Source organism: Rattus norvegicus, chromosome 4 (assembly GCF_021556685.1).
Source record: "Rattus norvegicus strain SHRSP/BbbUtx chromosome 4, alternate assembly SHRSP_T2T, whole genome shotgun sequence".
NCBI classification, from domain to species: Eukaryota; Metazoa; Chordata; class Mammalia; order Rodentia; family Muridae; genus Rattus; species Rattus norvegicus.
Genome location: NC_141537.1, coordinates 169,440,832 through 169,463,319, shown reverse-complemented (window position 1 = coordinate 169,463,319; position 22,488 = coordinate 169,440,832). Strand labels below are relative to the sequence as shown.

Below are 22,488 nucleotides of genomic sequence, written 5' to 3'. Positions count from 1 at the left end.
CCATACTGTAAGAGACACTTGTGTGTGTGTGCGCGCGCGTGTGTGTGTGTGTGTGCTTATAACTGCTTTAGTCACTATAGCAAAGCATCGGAATCAGCCCACTTGTCAGCCAACAGATGAATGGAGGCACACACACACAGTTCAGCTCTAAAGAAAAGTAGAAATAAAATTATTTCTGGGAAAATGGATGGTGTAGGTATAGTGTAACAGTAGAAAAGAGAAGAAAGGGTAAATGTTAGAGGATTAGGAAAGACTGTGGGTAATGGACACGAGATACGAAAAAGACTATAAAGCCAATTGTTTTTCTAGCTTGGATGCTATTGTGGGTTTTTGTTTTTGTTTTTCATCGTGGATAAGTACATAAATACCTATCTAGTAATGAAAGTGTAAAATCATATGTAAAGCTGTGGCTTCAGATCTGATACTTAAATTGTATAGAAGTTCATTGAGATGTATAGACTTTGGGTCTGGTTAGTTTGGGTGTGTAATTTTTATTTGCAATTTTTTGAAAATTGAATAAAGCTTATAAAATTAAAAATTAAAAACAGGGTAAATAGTTTTGATTCTTACAGTAGTTATAGAGCAGCTATGTTATAGTTCTTTGTTTAAAGAGAGAGGGAAGACTTAGTGTCTCATTATTTAAGATGTTTTAAAAATAGTCTTGATCTTAGACTATCATATAACCAGTCATTTTGCAATAGTATCTTTTATATTAAGCTCTGACATATTACTTAACGTGTCTGTGCGGAATGGAAAGAAATATTAAATAACCTATTTCTACTTAGCTAAACATGCATTTCCATGCAGTGATGGGGTCTGTGCTCACTTCCTCTCGCACACTAGAGATCCAACTCAAGGCCTTGCCTTGCTCAGGTGAGGCAAGAGCTCAGTACTGTGCCACATCCCTAGGGCTGTGAGAGTTATTTTCGAAGAGAAAGAGAGTTCAAAACTGAGAATCCTGTACCACTGAACATGATCTCTGTGCTCACATTGTTCCTCATTTACCTTCCTGGTCTTACTGTTTTCTGTTTTCCTTCAGTGTACTGTTTGGCTGAATGGAGGTAATTGTGACCATGAGCATGAAGTGACTTAACTGGTGTTATGTTACAATCGAAGTGCCTTCTGAGTTCTTTCTATATTTTATTAAGTTTCTTTGATTTTTTTTTCAAAATCAGAATGTTTTAAACATTAGAATATTTTAAACCTCTTTGTAGAAGGGAATAAATTAATTTTATATAATAAAGTAAAACTTGGAGCTCAGGCTGGCCTGGCATTTGTAATCCTCCTGCTTCACCTTTCTGAGAGAGAGCTGGGATTGGAAGTTTATGCTCCACCCCCACACTGTCTATTTAAGGATAGAAGGCTTGGGAGAAACAACTTTTCACAGAATGTTTGTTATGTTGCATGTGTTTGGAGGAATTGAAGACCAGTGAGAGCTCTTCCGGGGTTGCTTATTCCCGTCCATGGTTTCACAGTTTGGATAGCACAGATTTGGTAGGTTTAACCTTGCGCATTTCTACATGGGGCTATATTTGTGTGGTGGCACCCCCGCCTCTCCCCACCTGACACACACACACACACACACACACACACACACACACACACACACACACACACGTATGTTTAATTGAGACCACATGTAATTGAGACCAAATAAAATATGTCTGATAATTGGTATGATAGGGAAATTATTTAAAATTGTATTTTAAACTCAGAGAATAAAAATATATACACTATTGCTCTTTCAGTATTATTGATCTTAGATTTGTGTCATGGATTGTGGTTTTAGTGCAAAAGCAATTACAGGTAGAGTTTACCACTTGTTGAGCAGAAGAGATGATTTCCAGGTTGATTTTCTAGGGGAAGCATGATGTTGATTTTTCAGATAAAGTGCATAAAGGTAGTGCTGAGGCAAAAGTAGACTTTTTTTTAGGATCCCAGGATGCTCAGCTTTGAGACTCAGAAGAGCCAACATGTAAAAGGAAGGCAGCTGAATGACTGTATTGTTGAGAAATGGGAACTGGTGCAGACATCTGTGGGCTTCTGGATGTATGGAGTTCTTTGTGTTATCAGTTCATTTAGCCTAGACTGGAGGAAGAGTTGTCTAAACTGGGCCTCTATTAGTCTGGTGTTACCCCCTTTTGCTTTCAATACTTCTGTCTGGTGTGTAGAATCCAGGCCAACGAATAAGAAAATATGTGTCTTAGGAAAATTGTTTCAGGAAGCAATGTTGTCCTTTATATTGGGCAGAGGACATTCTTGTATAATTAAAAATCAAAACACCTCATTCTGATTTCCACATTGCTATACCTTGGTGACCCTGACATCCTGGTTCAGGTGCATGTCCCATAGGAATTCTGAGCATGTTTTTTGCTTGATTCCAAATAACTAAATATTTCTTTAAGTTAATGACTCGGCTTGAGTTCATCCTGTGTGTGGCCAGTGAACTTGTGATCCTCTTGTCTTAGCCAACTGAATGACATGTTTTAAAGATACATTTTTAATATATTCATTGTTAAGTATAGTAGTGACACTGAAAGTTATGCTTATGTAAATGCTCAGGAGACTGAGGTAGGAGGAGAGAGTAAGGAATTAGAGCAAGCTTGGCCAGAGAGCATGTTCAAGGCCAAGCCTGAGATACAGTGTAAGATCATATCTCAAGAAAACAAGGGTAGGGTATAGAAAAGAGTCACCTAATGTAGATAACTGATAGGGAAGTTATCGTAGATTATGTTTAAAAATATATATTGTACTGACATATATTGTACTGAACTAGTTCCTGCCACAGTGAGGTGTTTGATAAATATGCTTTGAATGGCTGAAGTTTATAAATTAATAGTATGTAATGTATTCTCTTTAGTACATTCTATTAGTTTTCAGAGTTAAGAATATAAAGCACTCTTAAGGAAGTGTACATTTTAGCAGTGTCTCTTTGAATGAATGATTATGTTCTGGGACTGTCGCGATGGCTCAATGGGTAAAGACGCCTGCTGCTGATGGATCTGTAGAACCCACATGGTGGGAGGAGGTTGGCTTATGTAAGCTATCTGTCCTCTTCACTTGAATGCAGTAAAGTGCATGTGTGCCCCTGCCTCTAAATACACACACACACACACACACACACACACACACACACACACACACACACACACATTGAAAAAAAGTTATCCAGGTAATATAAGAATATGCCAGCCAAAGCTTGTTTTATCTCTTTCTCAATTCACTAGTGTGCTGCTTCAGGCTTAGGACCTCTTTCTCATCTGTAAAGTAACAAGTTCTTTACATACTGCCCCGCCCTGTGTGTGTGTGTGTGTGTGTGTGTGTGTGTGTGTGTGTGTGTAGGTGGAGTAAGAGATCAAAGAGAGGAGGAAAAGAGCAGAAGGGACTGTAATAGATACATGTGTCATAAAAGCAGACAGGAGAATTATTTAATGGAGGAAAGACGGCAACCAGAATAGGACAGAAAAGTGAGAAAGACCGTGGAGGAGGGGCACAGACTGGAACAAAGGACAGTTACCGTGTATGAAAACGCCCGTAACAAAGTAGATTGAACCCAGGATCTTGTCCCCAAGCTCCTCAGTTGTGACATCAAGTTTTAAAAGAGACATTTTAAGAGAGCTGGATGTAATGGCTTATGTCTTTAATCCTAACACTTTTGAGTCTGAGGCAGGTGTATTACCATGATTTTGAGGCTAGGCCAGGTTATATGAATGAGTTCCAGGCCAGCCTCTGTCTTACTACAAATATAGACATTTTATGAAAGCATTCTGAATATCAGAACTTTTAATTTCACATGTATAAGTTTAAGTCAGCAACTTAGGAATGCTATACTTATAGCTGTGGGGATCTGCCCCTCTTTTAAATCTAAGTGATCGTTACTTATTTATGTATTTTAAAATGTATTCATTCTTGGACAGTTTTGTACCTGAATTCATTGTACTTTTATTGTAGATCTTCCCCACCCACGTTATCTTCTGTATCACCCTCTCCCCTCAGGTTCTTGCCACATCTACATCCCCCTTAACCACATCCACATTCCCCTTACCACATCCAAACCCCCTTTTATGTTTTTTTCTCCCTTAGGCTCAGGTCTCACTGAATAGGTCAGGCTGGTCTTGAGAGCCTCAGAATAGCTGAGAAGGCTTTTGTCTCCCATGCTAAGTTTAGAATAGTTCCTGCAGACTGGGGGGTCTAAAAAAATTAAATCTATTGTTCTTGAGCGTCTGACACTGGGCCTTCCTTATTCAGAGCTATTTTACCTTTAAAACTTACCTCTACATTTTAAAATACTTTAAAATATAAAAGAAGTTTTGTTTTTGTTTTTGTTTTTGTTTTTTTTTGGTTCTTTTTTTCGGAGCTGGGGACCGAACCCAGGGCCTTGCGCTTCCTAGGTAAGCGCTCTACCACTGAGCTAAATCCCCAGCCCCTGTTTTTTTTTTTTTTTAATTGCAGAATAGAAAAATGTAACCAAGAGATTTGTATTTATTGTTTCTACTTTTTAATTAAATTAGTATTTATTTGGAAATGGGCTAGCAGTTTATTAGCATATATGCATTGTAAAAATAATGGGTTAATTATATTTTGATACATGTAACATTTTTTAAAATTCTTATTGCATGTAAAACAACCCCTTTTTCCCCCTTCACTACCTTTTAGAATAAATGATACAGATAAATAAAAACGGTTATTGCGGGGTTGGGGATTTAGCTCAGTGGTAGAGCACTTGGCAAGTGCAAGGCCCTGGGTTCGGTCCCCAGCTCCGAAAAAAAGAAAAGGAAAAAAAAAAAAAGAAAAAAAAACGGTTATTGCCTAAAAACTAGGAGTAGTAGTTAGAAAAGTCATCAGTCTTGTCAGGAGATACTGTGCTCCATTAGCTTCTGGGATGTGAGTCTGGGCCATTGGGAGGCAGTGTGTTGAGTGTATATAGGTGTTCTCTAATGTTAAACTAGAACCTTTCCCTGAGAACGTCCTACCTCTCAACCACTTTTTCTTTATATAAAGTGATGTTCATAATTTTGCCTCAAGTTAGTGAATTTATTTGCCTGTCTTTGTTTCTTTCTTTGTTTTTCTCAGCTGTGTTGATCTGGCTGTCCTGGAACTCACTGTGATGGCCAGGCTGGTCTCCAGCTCAGAGGTCTACTTGCCTTTGCTTGCTGAGTGAATTGTCTGATTTTTTTTTTTTTTTTGTTCCATATTTTAAGTCTACTTTCATTAAGGGAATAGTGAAAGGGAACATTGTACTAAATGACTTTATATAGCATGATATCTTAAGAGCTTTGTTTTTTAATGAAAGCTTTCTTTGTAAGACTCTTTTGTCTTTGTTTGCTTTTTTGCTGCCAATTTGTCAACTTGAAAGTGGGGCCTCTGAGTGGTAGGTAAGCAGTCTCCCTTCAGCCACATTCCTAACCGGCAGCATAGGTTTTACAGTCACAGTCTTAGTAAGAACAGGGACATTTTGTGTCGGTAAAGAATAAGATGTTCGGTTTGGTTTGTTTGTTTGAGACTGGTCTTTGTGGTCTCGGATAGTCTTAAACTTCATAATCCTGCTTGGGAATACAAGGTCTCTTACTCTAGCACAAGTTGGCCTTTAACTGTGGGCATTCTCCTGTCTCAGCCTCTTAGGTCCAAGCATGATTATGCCTGGCTCTGTATTTAATTTTGGAATTGGGAGTTCCTATTCTGTATATGATAAATTCAAACCCTCAGCCTTCGTGAGGGCACTTTGCGTGTACACAGTGTTTGGTGCGTTTTTCATTTACCTGCTTTCCAGTGGGTTAAGCCCAGAGGGAAGTGCTGTGGGCAGACTGTCCTTTTCGGTTGTCGTGCAGTCAGTGCTTGTGAGGGAATCTTAACGAAGACTTGAATATGTTCCACAGTTTGTCTTCTTCCTTGATTTGCCACCACCAAAGAAGCCTTTTAGATCAGAAAACTCTCTAGGGTTGTTGTCCACTCAGTCTAGCAAGTTTTGCCTTTTTTCTTTCACGTTTGGTCACCAAAGATCACCCCTTTCCTTGATATCCTAGCTCTGGGCTGAAAGAGGTGTTTATGTATTTTATTTTGTCTGTCTGTACAAATCAAGTTAAAAAGTAGTACTTTTTTCTGGTTAACTTGTTACTAAATTACTAGGACTAGAAACTCTGACTTGTGTGGTTCATAGTTGGGAGGCAGCTCTGCTTACCAGAGGTCTTCAGCTCTGCCTCTCATGCTGCTTGTTCAGATGGTCGGTTTGATGCACTCTGACGAGCAGTAGAACGTCCAGAACTTGAGTGTGCATGAGTTTGAGTTTTGAGAAGTGGAAGATGGATGTGCCTACATTATCATTATAATAGATTACTTAATATATTTTATTTTCTTTTTAATGTGTGTGTGTTAATGACTTACAGATCAGTAGCTTAAGGATCATAAAGTGAATTGTGACTTAATATAGATTTGGGTTTTATAGCTCGGTTCTGATATATTATATTTTTCCGTAGTCACATCTTGTAAAGGGTGAAACTAATTCAATATAGCTTTATTGCAGCCAAAAAACTTCTGAATTTTTATTTTTGGAAAGCTAGATTCAGCTTGAATGCTTACATCAAAATAAGAACTTATGAAGATTTTGAAAATTTTTATGATTTTTATCCTTACCTAATCATAGAAAATATGCTTGTAATGCAATAAATTTGTATAAAGTAGCTTGTATTTAATTTGTCAGTTTGAGGTGCTTTTATGTAACAGTTTTTGATGTCTTCAAAACTCAGTATATGTTTATTCTCATTCCCTTTCAGTTGAGACGAAGCCTCTCTTCTGTCCTTTATTCCATTTAAAATTATTTTTACAAATAAATAGGCCAGACACAGCAATGAAATTATATTCATATGACACTAATCAACAGCTTATAACAACCTGGTATTAGTTTTCGTGATTTTTGATGGCTAGCAGATGTGCATACTGTTACAAAGTAGGGTTGTAACCACATAGCCCTAATTCTTTAGTATCGATTAAATATGTTTACACTCTTAATTCAAAGCCAGGGTAGAAAGCATAGAGGCCAAAATAAATTTGGAGGCAAGTAGGCTCCATAATCCAAGGGTGAGCAGCTGCTGATGAAGAGAGGGTTGTCCTACATGAGCCTGTGGCCTGGCTTTGAGAAGGGGAGATGATTTATCAAAGCCTACTAGTGCTTGCCTTATCTGACTTCTGAGGGCGTTGATGAAACCCTTGCAGACTGCGTTGAACCTTATACTTGTTGAATTTAGCAGTTTTATTAGTACTCGTAGGTATCCATAGCTCACGAAGAAAGAGAGAGGTTAACTGCAATAAAAACCAACCAAACCCACTCCTTCATTGTGCCACCAACTAGCTTTCACTTCTGAGTTCAAAGTAAGACAATGAGTGGACGCAAGGAGCTTGTTATCTCAGCAGTCTGAGTCTGGACCGACAGACGGACGCACGGGTGAGGGTGGCCTTGAGTCTTGACCGTGTTCTTTAGAGTCTTTCTAAGGTGATACTTTACATTCTAGAGATCCATCTCAGGACGAAAAGGTCACGTTTCCTTCCTCATGCTGCATATTGCCTTTATTTTTTTTCCAAAAAAAAAAAAAAAGGACAACTTGTTTTTCTTTTTAAAAATAGTTTTTTTTTTTTTTTAAAATGAGTATGAGTGTTATGCCTGCATCTCTATATGTGCACCAGGTGTCTGGTGCCAGCAGAATTCAGAAGAGGGTTTCTGATTTCCTGGAACTGGAGTTTGTGAGCCACCATGTGGGAGTTGGGAACGGAACTTAGGTCTTCTGCAAGAGTAGTAACTGCTTTTAACCACTTAGTTTAATAGAGGAAAAGCATACCCTTTAAACATTATTTCATTAATCTCAAAGCTTTTACTGGAGTTAATACAGAATGAAGATTGAATAGAAATTATATATTGTCAATACTGAGTATTTCATGTAGGATAGTGGTTCTCGATGTGTGAGCTGTGACCTCCAGAGGGATTTTAAATGACCCTTTGACAGAGGTTGCATATCAGATTTTTTACATATTAGATATTTACATTACAGTTCATAACAGTAGCAAAATTACAGTTGTGAAGTAGCAACAAAAATACTCTTATGGTAGGGGTCACCACAGCATTAGGAAGGTTGAGAACCTTTGATTTAAGAAGTAAATCAGAATTGTCGGATGTCAGGGACAAGGGGTCCAGGCTGGGGGAGGCAGGAGATCCTAGACTCAGGTAGCTGCGTTACTAAACCTTATTGCTGAATATGTCCAGTGTGAGAGAAGTTTGTGTTGATGGGAACCCCTCGATCACAGACTGGCTTTAATATTCTGTGGTATTTATAACTTTGTTAAATATAAATGTGGAGTTCCTTCTCCATTATTCCTAAAGAAAAGCATTCTACAATATCTGTGTAGACAGTACATGTACCTGCTTTTTAATTAGACACAAGCTTTTCTTGGAGGTGCTGATAAAAACGCTTGTGGTGTGAGGATTCAAGGCACCGTAGATATTGGTGTGTGAGATTACCAAATTATCTGGAAGGATATTTTTAAATACTTTATTTTGATGTTGGGCTATCCTGTAATTTTGTCTTCATAGAGTCACATATAGAGATTTAATTGATGTTTTTCTGAATTGATCAAGCAATTTGCCAGTTGCTCTATAGGCATCTGGAGTATTCCTTAGTGTTCTTTAGAGTTTCATATATTATGTACTGACTGCAGTTTCTGATAGAGCATCATCAGGAAAGATAACACTTTGGTTTTGTTCTCTTGTTACTGATTCTTTGCTCAGACAGAGCTTGAGATTTTCCCGAGCCTGTTGGCTCAAGGACCACACTTTGAGTAGCATGGTTTAGAGAAGGATAGCAGATGTTTTCTATAAAGGCACAAATAGTAAATACTTTAGTTTTTGGCAGGCCACATATGGTCCTTGTTACATGTTTTTCTTTTTTTTTTTTTTGTTTCTGGAGTTTGTTTTTCAATTCTTAAAAAAAATGTAGAGATCATTCTTAATTACGGAGCCGTGTAAAAACATGGTGTGGTCAGCAGATTGCTGGTCGCTGCTTGTCTTCGAGAAAGTGTATGCATTTAGTTGTTCCTAGAAACAGGAACTGTGGAAGCAATTCTTATGACTTTTCAGCATGTTCCAGGAGCGTGTGACTTGTGTGGCTTTTTTTGACCTAACTTATTAATAAGGTAGATCATTGCTGATGCTTTGAAAGTATTTTTTTAAACAGATCTTTAAAATTTTAACGGAGACATAATTTATACACAGTAAAATCCATCCTTTAGTTTCAGTTTTATACACAAGTGCATACAGTTACATCCTATCAAAGACATGCTAAAGCTGTAAGAGCAGATCTTAATTAGTGATACATTGCAGTAGGAAAAAGATTAGCACTCACTGAACTGCGATTTGTACAAGGGCGTATGACCTACAAGGAAACTGAGAGGAGAGGAAGAGGCAAAGCACAGAAGTACAGTTTGGGAAGATGGTTCCATTTATCAGCATAATTATGTATTCATAAAGACCCGCAGTGACGGAGAGGAGGCTCAGTTGTAAGAGCTTTGCTGCTTATGCAGAGGAATGGAATTCCTCTCCTAGCACCCATGCTTGGTGACTCACAATCACTGTAACTCTAGTTCCAAGGGACCTAATGTCCTCTTGTGGACCCCCTGAACACTTGTGCACACATGCATATACACATGCAGACACTTAAAACAAATCTTAAAAAACACTGTAAGTGGTTACTAGAACTAATAAGTGAGTTGAGCAGGATCACAGGTTGTAAGATTGGATACCAAGCAGTACTAGGGCTGGTGAGGTTCTAAAGGCACCTGCTGCACACATCTGCTTACCAGACTCTGACACCTGGAATTCGTGGAAAGACGGAGGGAGAGAACCAGCTTAACCACGTGGTCCTGTGACCTACACTGCGCACTAGTGTGGGGCACATGTGCATCCATCCTTCATTTTATACATACATACATACATACAGTAGCAAGGAACAATTGAGAATTAAAATGTTAAGAGTGTAATTTGTAATAAAACATGGAATGCTTAAGTATGAATGTAACTAGGAAACGTGCAAATCTCTGCTGTAGACTTCAGAGGGGGAGCTTAAGTCAGAGAAGACCCAGGTAAACTAATAAACTAAGAGGTACTCTGTGTTGGTGGATTGCAAGATGCTGTAGTCGATATGGTAATTCTTCCATGCTGATTAACACTTTCAGTTTTAACCAGACACACAGCATAATTTAAATTAGAAATTGGCAAGCTATTCTAATACTGGTTAAGGAAATCAGAGATTAAGTTGCCAATTCATACTGCTTGATTATGACGCCATTAGAAGCAAAGAATAATTTCATTGTTGCACAAAGGAACCCGGGAACAAAGCAACAGTATCTCAGCAAGGTGGATTTTTGCAAAAAAAAAAAAAACACCCAAAAGTATAAAAAAGGTATACCCAGATCCAAACCAGTAAGCACACTGGGACTTTAGAAAGTTCACTTGTTGTGTGTGTGTGTGTCTGTGTGTGTGTATCTGTGTCTGTGTGTCTGTGTCTGTGTGTCTGTGTCTGTGTCTGTGTCTGTGTGTCTGTGTGTGTGTGCTCCCATTGGGTGGAGTCTAATCTCAGCAGTCTCACAGTGGTGGGGTATAATGGCAGGTCATTAGAGTTTAGTTTATTTAGTATGTCTATTTAGCAGAATAATAATAGCAGGTTCTCTTTTAGAGTCCGTGACTGTCCAGCCATAGGCTCCTGGACTGATGATGGTGCTGGGTATGGATTTCATCTTTTCAAGTGAGCCCAGAGTCCTAGTAGAAAGTGGTTGGTTTCTCCCATAACGTTGGTGCCGCAGTTGCCAGACGTATTGTCTTGTTAGGCCTAACAGGCTGTGGTTGTGTTCAGAGGGCTTATACCTGGTGAGACTGGCGATTATGTTTCTCCTCTGTAGCATGCGTAGTACTTCGCTAGCCAGTAGGGATGTAGTTTCCAGGAGAGTGCCAGCTTCATTTTTCATGTTCTAAGACTGGAGTATGTACTGTCTTCAGCAATAGAATCTTACCATCTGGTTCTGAAAGGTAACCAGGATTTGGCAACAGCCTATAATGTTTGGAGGTCTTTAGAGACCTCAGTGGTCAACAACTTTAGAGGAAGTAACTCATTCTTGGGGCAAGGCTTTTTTCTTTGTTAGCTTATGGTGTCTGGTAGTGGCATTGCTGCCCTGTTACAAGGTAACACCATTTTGACCCTTTTAATGTATGTGTAGAGATAAATTCTAGGAGCTTCTACAGAAGTAGGTTTCCATGTGACTTAAAACTCTTTGGTGTCATTTATCCTTCCCACTTCCCTCCTCTTCCCAGCCCTCATCTTCCTCACCACAATTTATCCTTTTCTATTCCACAATTCCCCTTTAAAATTTTTATTTACTTATTTTATTTTATTTATTTATTTATTTTTTTTGGTTCTTTTTTTCGGAGTTGGGGACCGAACCCAGGGCCTTGCCCTTCCTAGGTAAGCGCTCTACCACTGAGCTAAATCCCCAGCCCCTTATTTACTTATTTTTATGTGTATGTGTGTTTTGCCTGGATGTCAGATCCCAGTGACTGGACTTACAGATAGTTATGAGCTGCTATGTGGGTGCTGGGAATTGAACCCTGGTCCTCAGTAAGAGCAGGCAGCTAGTGCTCTTAACTCCTGTGCCATAATTCCCCTTTAACCAGTGTATTCTATTTCTCCTCTCTTGAGTGAGTGCCTTTCATCTGATTGCTATGAATATTCAAAATGAAATACATATCTAAATGTTCAAATCTGTCTTTCCGTCTTCCTTTTTAAAGAACAGGGTCTCTGTGTAGTCCAAGCTGGCCTCAAACTTGTTTTTCTTCGGTTTTAGCTTTCTGAGGGCTAAGATTGCAGGTGGACACCACACCTACTTCAGTTGCTTTTTGAGTAATGCAGTTTTTTTTTAAGTTGTAAGAATTGGTTTCTTATAAAATATTATTTTTTGTGTTGGGTGTTTTGCCTGTGTGTGCAAAACATGTGCATATCTGCTGCCCAGTCTTGGTTTCTAGTGCCTATTGCCCTGGGACTGGGGCTACAGATGCTTGTGAGCCAGCATCTAAATGCTGAGAATTGAACCCAGGTCTTCTGAGGAACAGTGCTTTTAACTGATGAGCCATTTCTCCAGGTCTAAGAAATTAGTCTCTTACTTGACTTATTCAGAAATGGACAAATTTCTTAATTATTTAAAAAATTCATTTTTTTTTACAAACTTCTCCATACTTTTCATGTAGCCAAAGGTAGTTAACTAATACTAAAGCAGCACAGTGTCAAAGAGACTATAGTAAGTTGCATGTTTTGAGTGATCGAAACATTGCCATTTGACTGTATTTTCTATAAAGACAAAATTTAAAGAGCAGTTATTACACCAGCTTTATTAGCAAAGACAAACTAGAGTATATCAGATGAATTACAAACTAAAATCTCTCTCTATAAAGAATCAGCTACTAAAAAGTCTTAAAAGGTTACAGGAGAATTTCGGGATATTTTCTAACCCTAAATATTTTCAGTTAAATTTTAAGTGGTCTTCGTGAAGTTTTAAAGTTCCCATTCTCAGACATTCCAAGAAGTGGAAAGCTGATGTGTGGGCGGGTTTGTTTTGTGTGTTGATACACTATGTGGGCTTACAGAGCTTTTGGGCCACCTGAGGCTAGTGTTTTAAGTCAGCTGGTTAATGAGTCCAGCTCATTAATGTCACCATATAAGAACAGAGCATGATGGGTAGACAGGTGTTGAGAAGAATTACATTCTGCTTTACTGGTTAAACTTTGTCTCGATATATTAGAATTCTGTGGCAACTTTTTTCCTTCCAGCCTTTCTTTTCTTTTTTTTTAAAGATAGAGTCTTGCTTGTAAATACAGGTGTGGACCACCATATTTGTCTGCCTGTCTGGAACTAACTCAGTGTCTGTCTCTGTCTCTGTCTGTCTGTCATCTCCCTCTCTCTGTACACTTTCCTGTGTGTGTGTGTGTGTGTGTGTGTGTGTGTGTGTGTGTGTGTGTACACACATGTGCACATGTATTCATGTGCTGGTGTAGTCTCACCTTCCACATGTTGAGACAGGGTCTCTGGTTGTACACACCTGCATATACCTGGCTCCCAAGCTTCTAGTGGTTTTCCTGTCTCTGCCTCTCATTTCCTGGTTGGAATGTGCTAGGGTTACAGATATGTGCCCTGCTGAGTCTGGCTTTTATATGGGTACTGGGGTCTAAACCGAGATAGTTAGGCTCACCGAACAAGTGCTCTACCCACTGAGTCATCTTCCTAGCTTCTGTTTGATTGGATGGAATTTCACTCAGCCATAAAGAAAAATACAAATGTGATTTGAAGTAGATGTCTCTGGAATGATTCAGTGAGGTGACACAGACTCAGAAAGATAAAGAGCCACGTGGTCTGCGTCCTCTGTAGCTCTTAGCTTTTAATGTGTGTACATGCACATATGTGGCTGTGAGTGTGGGGTTGGAGTTGGGGGAGAAGATCAACAAAAACGAGTTCTGTATGAAAATGCCATAATGAAATGTAGTACTTTGTACTCTTAACAAAAATAATTAAAAAAGAGTACATTGGTTCCTGGCTCCAGCTCAGGCCAAAATGAAATGAGAATATCTGGGGGAAGAATCCAGGTCAGTGCTGCTTTTAGTAAGTTGCCAAGGATGGAAATTCCTGTGCAGGCGCATACTTGCTGTAGTTGCTGTTGTTTGTGTGTTCGGAGGCAGGGAGGAAAACATGCTAAAGAGAACTTGCTCATAAGAATTTTAGCTTTTAAATATCTAAGAACTAAGTGGCTCTCTCATAGCTGTATTGCAGCCTCCCCTCCTTATGGTTACGAATGTATGTATGGGTAAGGCTGACCGCCATGGTTTCTCTCAGTCCTGTTGTTTCCCTGACTATGGTGACCAAATAAGTATCACGTTAATGCTAGGTTGGCCTTTTCGTCTGCCTTTGCTCCCTTATCCGTTTTCATCAAGATATCATCTTGGTCCCTGCACAGCAAGGGAAGTCAGGCCACCATTGGCAGACTGATTGTGGGAAACTGTGTGACTTGAAAGTTCCCTTTGTTAGAAGCAGGAAGCTCTAAAGGGATTGTTGGGATGACTTTGGGTTTAAGAGAGTGTGTTAGCATTCATAGTTTTAATAAAAGAGAACCTTTTTTAGTTTAGTCACGAAAAGATTGTAGGTTAAACAAAGCTGTTGAGTTACTTGTAGAATTTCCTGAGCAGTAGAACTTGGGTTGGGCTCTCTTGGGAGCAGTGCTCAGAGCACACCCTGGTGGCTCCTGTGGGCAGCACTGTTAGCAGTATGCTGTCCTCTGTTGGCACTGACACACAGCCCTGGAACTCCTGTGGCTCCCTGCAGAAATCGGGTTAAAGAAGGACTAATCAGGGCGAGGGACCTGCAGCCTCCCTGGGAGCAAAGTGCTGTGGTGCTTTCTGCTGCTTCCTTCTCCTCTGCCTCGGCCTCCTCCTCTTACACTTCATTTTCCTTTCTGCTTTTGAAATAAAAACAATTCTGTTTGGCATAGGCTGGCCTGGAGTTTGCTGTTTGACCCAGGCTCACCTCCCAACTCCAGGTCCTTGAGCCTGAGCCTAAATGCAGATGTTTGCATCACAGTCACAAGTTGAGGTTCGTCTCTCTGATTGGCAGTGACCGATTCGGTTTGTGCACTGATTGCAGGGGAGGATTGGAAAGCAAATGTCTGGTGTTCTGTTTCTGTTCTTTCAAGATGTGGCTCTGCCTCATAAAGTGGAGGGTTAAGGACAGGGAAGTAGTTTAGCTGCTGGCTGGCTCCTCCCTGTCCAGTGTCAAGTATCTGTGACAGCATTTTGTGAGGGAGAAGGATGCCCCTGGGGTTCGGGCACAGTTTTGCTACAGTTTGAGTCTTGCTTGTGTTTTTTCCCCTGATATTGATTGAAAGGATGATTAAGAGATGATAGTGACTATAAAAGGAGATGACACAATTGAAACAAACAAACTTGTAAATAAGTCAGGTCTCAAAGAACAATCTACTTGGTCTCTTCATTTTATTAAGATATTAAGGAAAAAGTTAAAGCATGTCAGTATCTGGCTACTACTTACACAGGTTACAAAATCAAAGCTTAGACATCTTTAAAAAGTTCCCCAAGGTTAAATCAGTAGCAAGTCTGCCACATGATTAGGACACACATTACCTTTATTCATGGGAATTTAAGATCAGGATGGCGGAAATGTTGTTAGAGCCAGCCGTGGTAGATGACTTAAAGGAAACTGTTTTCTGAATATACCAAAGTCAGTTGCACATACAAACATGCAGGGGTTGTGACAGCTTGCATAAGATATGCTCCCCACACCCCCCACCCCCCGCCTCCCTCCATCAAAAAAACCAAAACAAAAAAACGCTCAAGCCGGACAGGTAGGCCCTCTGCTCTCCAGGGTTGATACCTGTTTAGCTTCTCAGTAGCTGCTCATGCATCTGTTTTAAATTGTGTGGAGCGACCAGCATGGGAGACGCTGCAACTCTTGGGTTATTAGTGTGCTCGCTGGCATTTTAAGTTAGGGTAGGATAGGATGGTATATGCTAAAATACGGAGGTAAGGAGCTGTATGATATCTTTTGGGAAGAACATTGAATCACTGTGTTTAGGACAGGGTCAGACAGAGACAAGGCCAGGGATACTGTCTAGCGTTTTTGGCTGAGCTGTGCCTCTGTCTTTGTGAAGGGAGTACCACAAGAAGTCACCAGCAAGAGGAAGACGTCTGTTACTCTTGCATGGGGTTTGAAGCAGGAGACAGTAGGAGATGGTTCTGGAAAGGTGGCCTCTATAATAGTGTCCCTCTTGTTCTGCCGACACTGCTACTGCTTCATTGCTCTCCCACACTTCCACACGGAAATCAGAGTGGATTCCTAAGTAATGTCTGTGGGTCTATTCTCTAAGTAGAATTAGCTGCTGTGGTCCTGTGTATAGAATGCAAATCGGCCAATGCATTAATGTCTTCCCAGTGTCTTAAGAACACGGGTTGGGGCTGGAGAGATGTCTCAGTGTGGATTCTCAGAAGCCCAGTAAGGCAGAAGCTGCCAAGTAGCCTAGTGTATGCAGCAGTGAAAAACAGACCCTGCTCCAAACCACATGGGCATCCATCCCTCTCTCCCCCGTTAAAAAAAAATCAAGTTTAGGCCTCTCTCTGAGTTCCTAGACCTAGTTAGTGATTTGACCACTTCTGTGTCCTTTTCTCAGCCTTCTGTTTAATGCTGTAGTAATAATAGAGTCTATGCTGTGGGGCTCCCGTGTACACATATTTGTTCCCCAGAGTGGACCTTCTTCCTGGAATGTTTTTTCCTTTGAGGCTCAACCCAGGTGCTGAGGCTCAACTGCCTTCTGAAATATATAAGGGAGAAGAGGTCTAGATCCAAAATAACATTAAAATCTTTACTGAAACTGTGGCATTTGATTGTAAATTAGCATATCAAATTGTAATGATATCCTGCCACAAACTCTCAAATTCATTGTGAATCCCTGCTCACTCTCTGCCAACCTAGTCTTTAAATATTATTTTTTTGATAAATCTTTCAGATAGAAGTTATTGTATAGATAATTGTATAGATAGTTAAGAACCGACATGTAGAGGGTGGAGGGGAGATGTCTCCGTGGGTGAGAGCACACACACATGTTCTTGCTGAAGATCCAGCTTCGGTTTCCAGCACCGTGACTGGTGGGTCACAGCTGCCTGCAACCAGTTCCCGGGGGATTAGCTCTGCCCTCCATGGGCAGCTTAGCTCACCACAGTGCCTACACACAGATGTGCACATAAACCTAAAAATGAAGCGTTAGGAGAGTCATCATGTGGGAAGACACGGACTTCAGAAAAAGGAACACTTCTGTTTCTTCAAGAAGTGAAAAACATTGACTTTTCTACCTTTTCTTATTCAGAAAAATTTGGAAAACTTAAATGTGTCAGAAGCAATAAATTCTATGAGTGTAAGATACTCTGAAGTTTATAAAGGAGCAATGATCGATCACATTAGGGAGAGGGTATTGGAGTTAAACTGCAAGAATGGTAGTGTGTAGAGGGAAGCGGCCACATCGTGGCAAGGTGACCTGTGGATGTGTGGAAGCAGAAGACTCCGGTAGGAACTCAGCTGACCAGAGCTAGATGGTGCTAAGGAGCTTGCCCTTTACTCCCAGCATGAGAAAGAGCCGGTGCGGTGTGGGGAGGGCCTCTGAGTGGTTGGGTCACTCTAGGGAGTGGCAGAGCTTCTGTTCTGGGAGACACTGTACCACACTGTCTTTCTGGTAAGTGCTTCTTGATTAAAGGATTTGTAACTGAATTGTACAACCTGTAACTGAAAATGACACCTCCCTGTTAGACTGCTTTCCAGTGCCGCCTGCAAACCAGCAGGTCAGATCCCTGTATCGGAACGACTGTGTTTATTCTGCAGTGTTCTGATGCCTCATGTTCTGATGCCTCATTTTCCGCCCAGAGGCTTACAGGAATCGTTGGAGACGCCTGCTGTTTCTTTACTTTCTTGCATCAGCACCCTGTTACTTTTTCCCCCCAAAAGATGGTGGTTGTCACCTGCTGTCAGTTGCATATACTATAAATTACTTAATGGGATTATTTAAATGCATTGCAACCACTTTTCTCTGTGTTCACAGTATGTTTTTGGTACCTATGTTCAGTGACATTATGAAGGACTCTTAGAACCTGCGGAGGGTTTGACCAGGTCAGTTTCAGCTTTGTGGCTTGAATTTCGTTCACAAAGGGAAACCTCCATTGTCCCCGCAGGAGTCTCTTACTCCTATAAGGGACAATCGCAGTATCCCTCATGGCCTTGCTGGCTCTGCTGTTTGTGAGGACAAACTATAAAATGCCGCCTCCCACCCACCGTTCCCCTGACTGACAGAAGGCACAGGTTTGGAGCATTCCTGGCACCTGGCAGAGGAGCGTGCCCTCGCTGCCTCAGGCAGCTGCTGCTTTCCTTTATTTGTGTGTTTGATTTCATGCACTGTTGATTTGCATGGAATCAGACAGCTTTTGTTGTGTCTGCTGCTTTCACTTTACGGTGGTAGTTTTTAAACTGTCACACACTCATCCGTGTGTGAAGTACGTAGTTTCTTTCCATTGCTGAATATTATTCTATTTCATGTATTAATGAAAGATTTGTACGTTTCTATTTCTCCTATGAGTAATATTTATATGGATATTCATGTATAAGTCCGTATGTATGAATAGTGTACTTCTTATCTCTTGGAGAGAGAGAAAAATTGCTGGGTTATCTGACAAATCCAGGTTTAATATAAAAAACAAACCCAGAACTCAGTTGTGTTTTATATTCCCACCTCACCACATACTTGCCAAAACTTAAAAGTATTATGGTTATCCCTGTTTTCAAGCCGATAAGCTGTTTGAATATCTGATGAAATGACTGTCAACCCTACCTCCCCCCACCCCCCTTTTTTTTTTAACAGCCCTGGGATTTACACTTAAGATTTACAAGTGCTAGGAAGGTGCTCTCCCACTCAGCTAGGTCTCTTTGTCACCTACTTAATGTCTTATTGGTTGCCTTCTTATTGATTTGCAAAAATCTATTATGCATTCTGAGAAATTCTTTATCATGTTGATGAGTTCAAATATCCTTTTAGCTAGTTTGTTACTTCTTACAGTTTGGATATAAAGGGTCCTTTACGTAGCTCGGTAGCTCGTGTGCTGAAGGTTTGGTCCCTGACGTTACAGTGTTCAGAGTTGGCTGAATCACAGTGAGTTGGTCCATTAAAACACTCATAATGTGCTGGTGTTGGAAGGCGGAGACTAAGAGGTAGGGGCTTCGAAGAAGTAGTCTGGAACAACAGAACTTTACTGATTTGGTTTTTATGTCAGCTGGAATAATCCACCTAAGTTACGTTTGATGTGTGTATCAAAGTGTGAGTGTAACAGAACAGAGATGAATGAAGCATGGTAGTGCAGGCCAGTAATCCCAGCATTTGTGAGGTGGAAGCAAGAGAATTAGAATTAATTTAGGTGTTCACGGTCATCCCTATCTACAAAGTTAGCCTGGGGTCAGCCTGCATGAGGCAGCCTCAAAGAAAAGTAAGAGTAGAAAGAGCCTAGTGTGGTGGAGTCTGCCTGTAGGGTCAGCAGGAGTTACACCATGAGTTCCAGGACAGTCTGTTGCGGTGAGCTCAAGGCAAGCACGGTCACGTTTGCTTGAGACCACATCCGTATCATTTAAACACACTGTAGAAGTAAACTCAACAAAACACTTAGAAGCAGCTTGAGTTCAGGTGCAGATGCCTTAGATACTGATATTGAAATGCTGAGCATAGGTGAAAACACTTAACTGACTTACTGCTCAGTGAGCAGTATAGAGGGAATGACGTCAGCCATGCTAAGACTGCACAAGCACTGCTCTGTGGCCTTTAAACCTCCCCAGTCTTCTCACCGCTGCTGCCAGTCTCCAGTAGCTGGCCGTATAACTGAGCACTGAAGTGAGTTTTCCTGACTGTCCTTGATTGGAACAATGCATATTTCTCACACTTGTTGGATATATGTGAGCCACGTGTCTCCTCTGTCGTTTCTTTGATTGGGCACTGAAGTAAGAGCGGCAGTGCCAGAAGATGCATGTACGGGCAGTTCACTGTCGTCACTCCAGACTTGAATTCTGTTTGTGTTTTAGCATATTTATTGGCTGTCTCATATTTAAACTTAAACATTTATTGTATATATGCGGTATAAAAATGCTGTAGTCCTCATGTGAGGTTCAGAGACAGTTTATGGGAGCTGCTTTCCTACCATGTGGGTTCTGGGGCTAAGACTCAGGTTGTCACACTTGGTGTCAGATGCCTTTACTTGATGAGTCACCTTCCTGAATGCCTCTTCATTAGTAAGTCATAGTACCTCTGCGAGTTTTCAAAAGATGTGCTATTAATTGGTGCATATCACAGTGTTCTTTTTTTTTTTTTGGAGCTGGGGACCGAACCCAGGGCCTTGCGCTTCCTAGGTAAGCGCTCTACCACTGAGCTAAATCCCCAGCCCCACAGTGTTCTTTTATATCAAGGAAAATCATTTTTTCTTCCACAGTGAGAATATTAGACCTCATTTAGTTATCACACTTGGTGTCCTCTAGTCTAGATTGGTTCCTTAGCATTTTCCTGACTTCCATGACATCCTTATTATCAAGTGGCCAATTTTATAGAGTGTCTCTCAGTTTGAGCTCTTTTATGTACGATTTCATGTCATTCTGTCTCTTATTGATGCTGCTGCCGTAGACTGTGTATGTGCATGAGTACATGAACGGCTGTGCACCATGTGTGTGCAGTGCCTGTAGAGGCCAGAAGAGGGCATCAGGTCTCCTGGGACTGGAGTCTTGATAGTTGCCACCTTCCCTTTGTTAATAAGTAATCTGTGGGATATTAATGGGACAATGTAAATGTCCTTTTTTCAGATAAACTTTGATCTCTGGTTTTTTGCAGTCCTTGTGTTACTTGTCTGAATCATTTATTGATTTAATGTAGTGGATTATTAAATTTTGGGAAAAATTTTCTAGGGTTCGTTTGCAGTTTCTTGTTTCTGAGAAAGCTTTATCTAATAGCAATAATTAAAAAATATTTTGTGGTTACTTATGTCATGGCTTTAATTTTTCTTTTTAATGACTTTTAGGTTCATGTACTGGACAGACTGGGGAGAAGTGCCAAAGATAGAACGTGCTGGAATGGATGGTTCAAGTCGCTTTGTTATAATAAACACTGAGATTTACTGGCCAAATGGACTGACTCTGGATTATGAGGAGCGGAAGCTTTATTGGGCAGATGCAAAACTTAATTTCATCCATAAATCAAACCTGGACGGAACAAATCGGTAAGACTGTCTTTTTCTAAAATGTTATGCGTTTGTTTGCATGAGTGTATGTGCAGACGTGGGTGTGCCTGTGGTGTGGAGGCCAGGAGATGACTTAGGATCCCTCAGAACGAGTCACAGCATTTACAGGACTCTCTTACTCCATGATTCAGGCACCCGGGCTCCGTTTACTCTCAGTGCTCAGCCTTGCTCTGTGCTGCGGAGAGTCTCCCGCCCTGCCGTGCTCACATCAACCACAGCACACGGCTGGTTTTGATTATTTTTAAGAAATTACTTTATATTTTTGTGTCAAAGGGAATTGGAATAGGCTTTTAATTTGTTCCTTTAAAGAATACTTAGCTGTTTTCTGAGCTGATAAAGTGCTTGCTGTGTAAACTTGAGGACCAGTGTTCAGATCCTTACTGCCCCCACAAAAAGTGGGGTACAGCAGTGCATTCCTGTACCCCAGTTCTGGGAAGCAGAGGCAGTACCATCCTAGGGGCTTCCTGGCCAGCCAGTCCAGCCAGTCCAGCCCTAGGTTCAGTGAGAACCCCCCACCCCCTGAAAAAGAAAGTGATGGAAGGAGACATCCAGCTACTTACACACACGCACGTGACTACATGCAACATGCCAGCATTCATATGTACACAGATATGCTCACCTCCCTGCTCCCATGCAGGTGCACTCCTCATGTGTGGTCACAGCGTTTTGAACATGCAGATTTAGTGAGGCTTTGTTTATAAAGAGAGAGCTGAGCTGGCTATCTGGACACACCTTTCATCCCACCACTCAGGACACAGAGTCAGTTAGATCTCTGTGAATTTGAGAAGAAGAAAGCAGACCTCTTTTTAAATATGTCTAAAAATCAATGAGAAACCAATATAACTTGTGAAGGAAAATAACATTAGAAAAGTTCTAAAATGAGATTATTAAAATTCGGAAAAATTTGTAAATAAAACAAAATTACTTTAGTAAAAAACAAATAAGCTAAAAGCAAAACCAAAACACCAACCAACTGCACAAATAATAACAAAACCTACCTAAAATGACCAGTGGCTGAGGAGTGAACAGCAGAAGGTTTGGTAGAAGTTAAAAGGATTCCTCCTTTCTGATAGGAGATGTCAGAAACAGACTATCAGAGGGTCTCAGTGACACTCGGTGAGAGAGAACTACAGGAAGATGTTTGAGAAAAGTGAAGTAAAAAAAGCAAAAATGTTCTGTACCTGAAATGAACAGTTCCTGGGATAAAAGGTCTCTAGGGAATATAAAGGCAAATTTGACCGAAAGAAAACCACAAATCAGGAAACTTGAGACAGCAGGGTCAGACCTCAGGGTCAGAAGAAGCAAAGACTGAAGAGTGAACGCAGTGCGGGGCAGCGCTCACTGTGCAGACGCTACAGGAAAGGGACCCTGAGAATGTGAAGAAACGGTCTGTCTGGGGCTGAGAGAGCCCTGCACTTTGAAGGAAGGCAGGAGTGAGTGCTTTTAAGTGAGAAGCCAGGGAGCATATTCTAAATCAAATTATAATCAAAGTCAGAAAAGCCAAAGATATATAATGTTAAAAGTAAAAAGAGAGGTGACTTGATATATATGAGGAAACTTCAATTAGAGAATAGGCAGGGTTCTTAAAGAAACTG

General features: G+C 40.6%; 1 protein-coding gene across 4 annotated transcripts in view; it reads left to right on the top strand.

The window, feature by feature from the left end:
• Positions 1-22,488, top strand: part of Lrp6 (LDL receptor related protein 6) — a 133,771-nt gene that overhangs the window by 27,324 nt on the left and 83,959 nt on the right. For all 4 annotated transcript variants that reach the window (XM_087657744.1, XM_087657745.1, NM_001107892.1 and 1 more), the window contains one exon: positions 20,675-20,872. In XM_087657744.1, the coding sequence (XP_087513870.1) occupies positions 20,675-20,872 (198 nt within the window). The remainder of the gene's footprint in view (positions 1-20,674; positions 20,873-22,488) is intronic.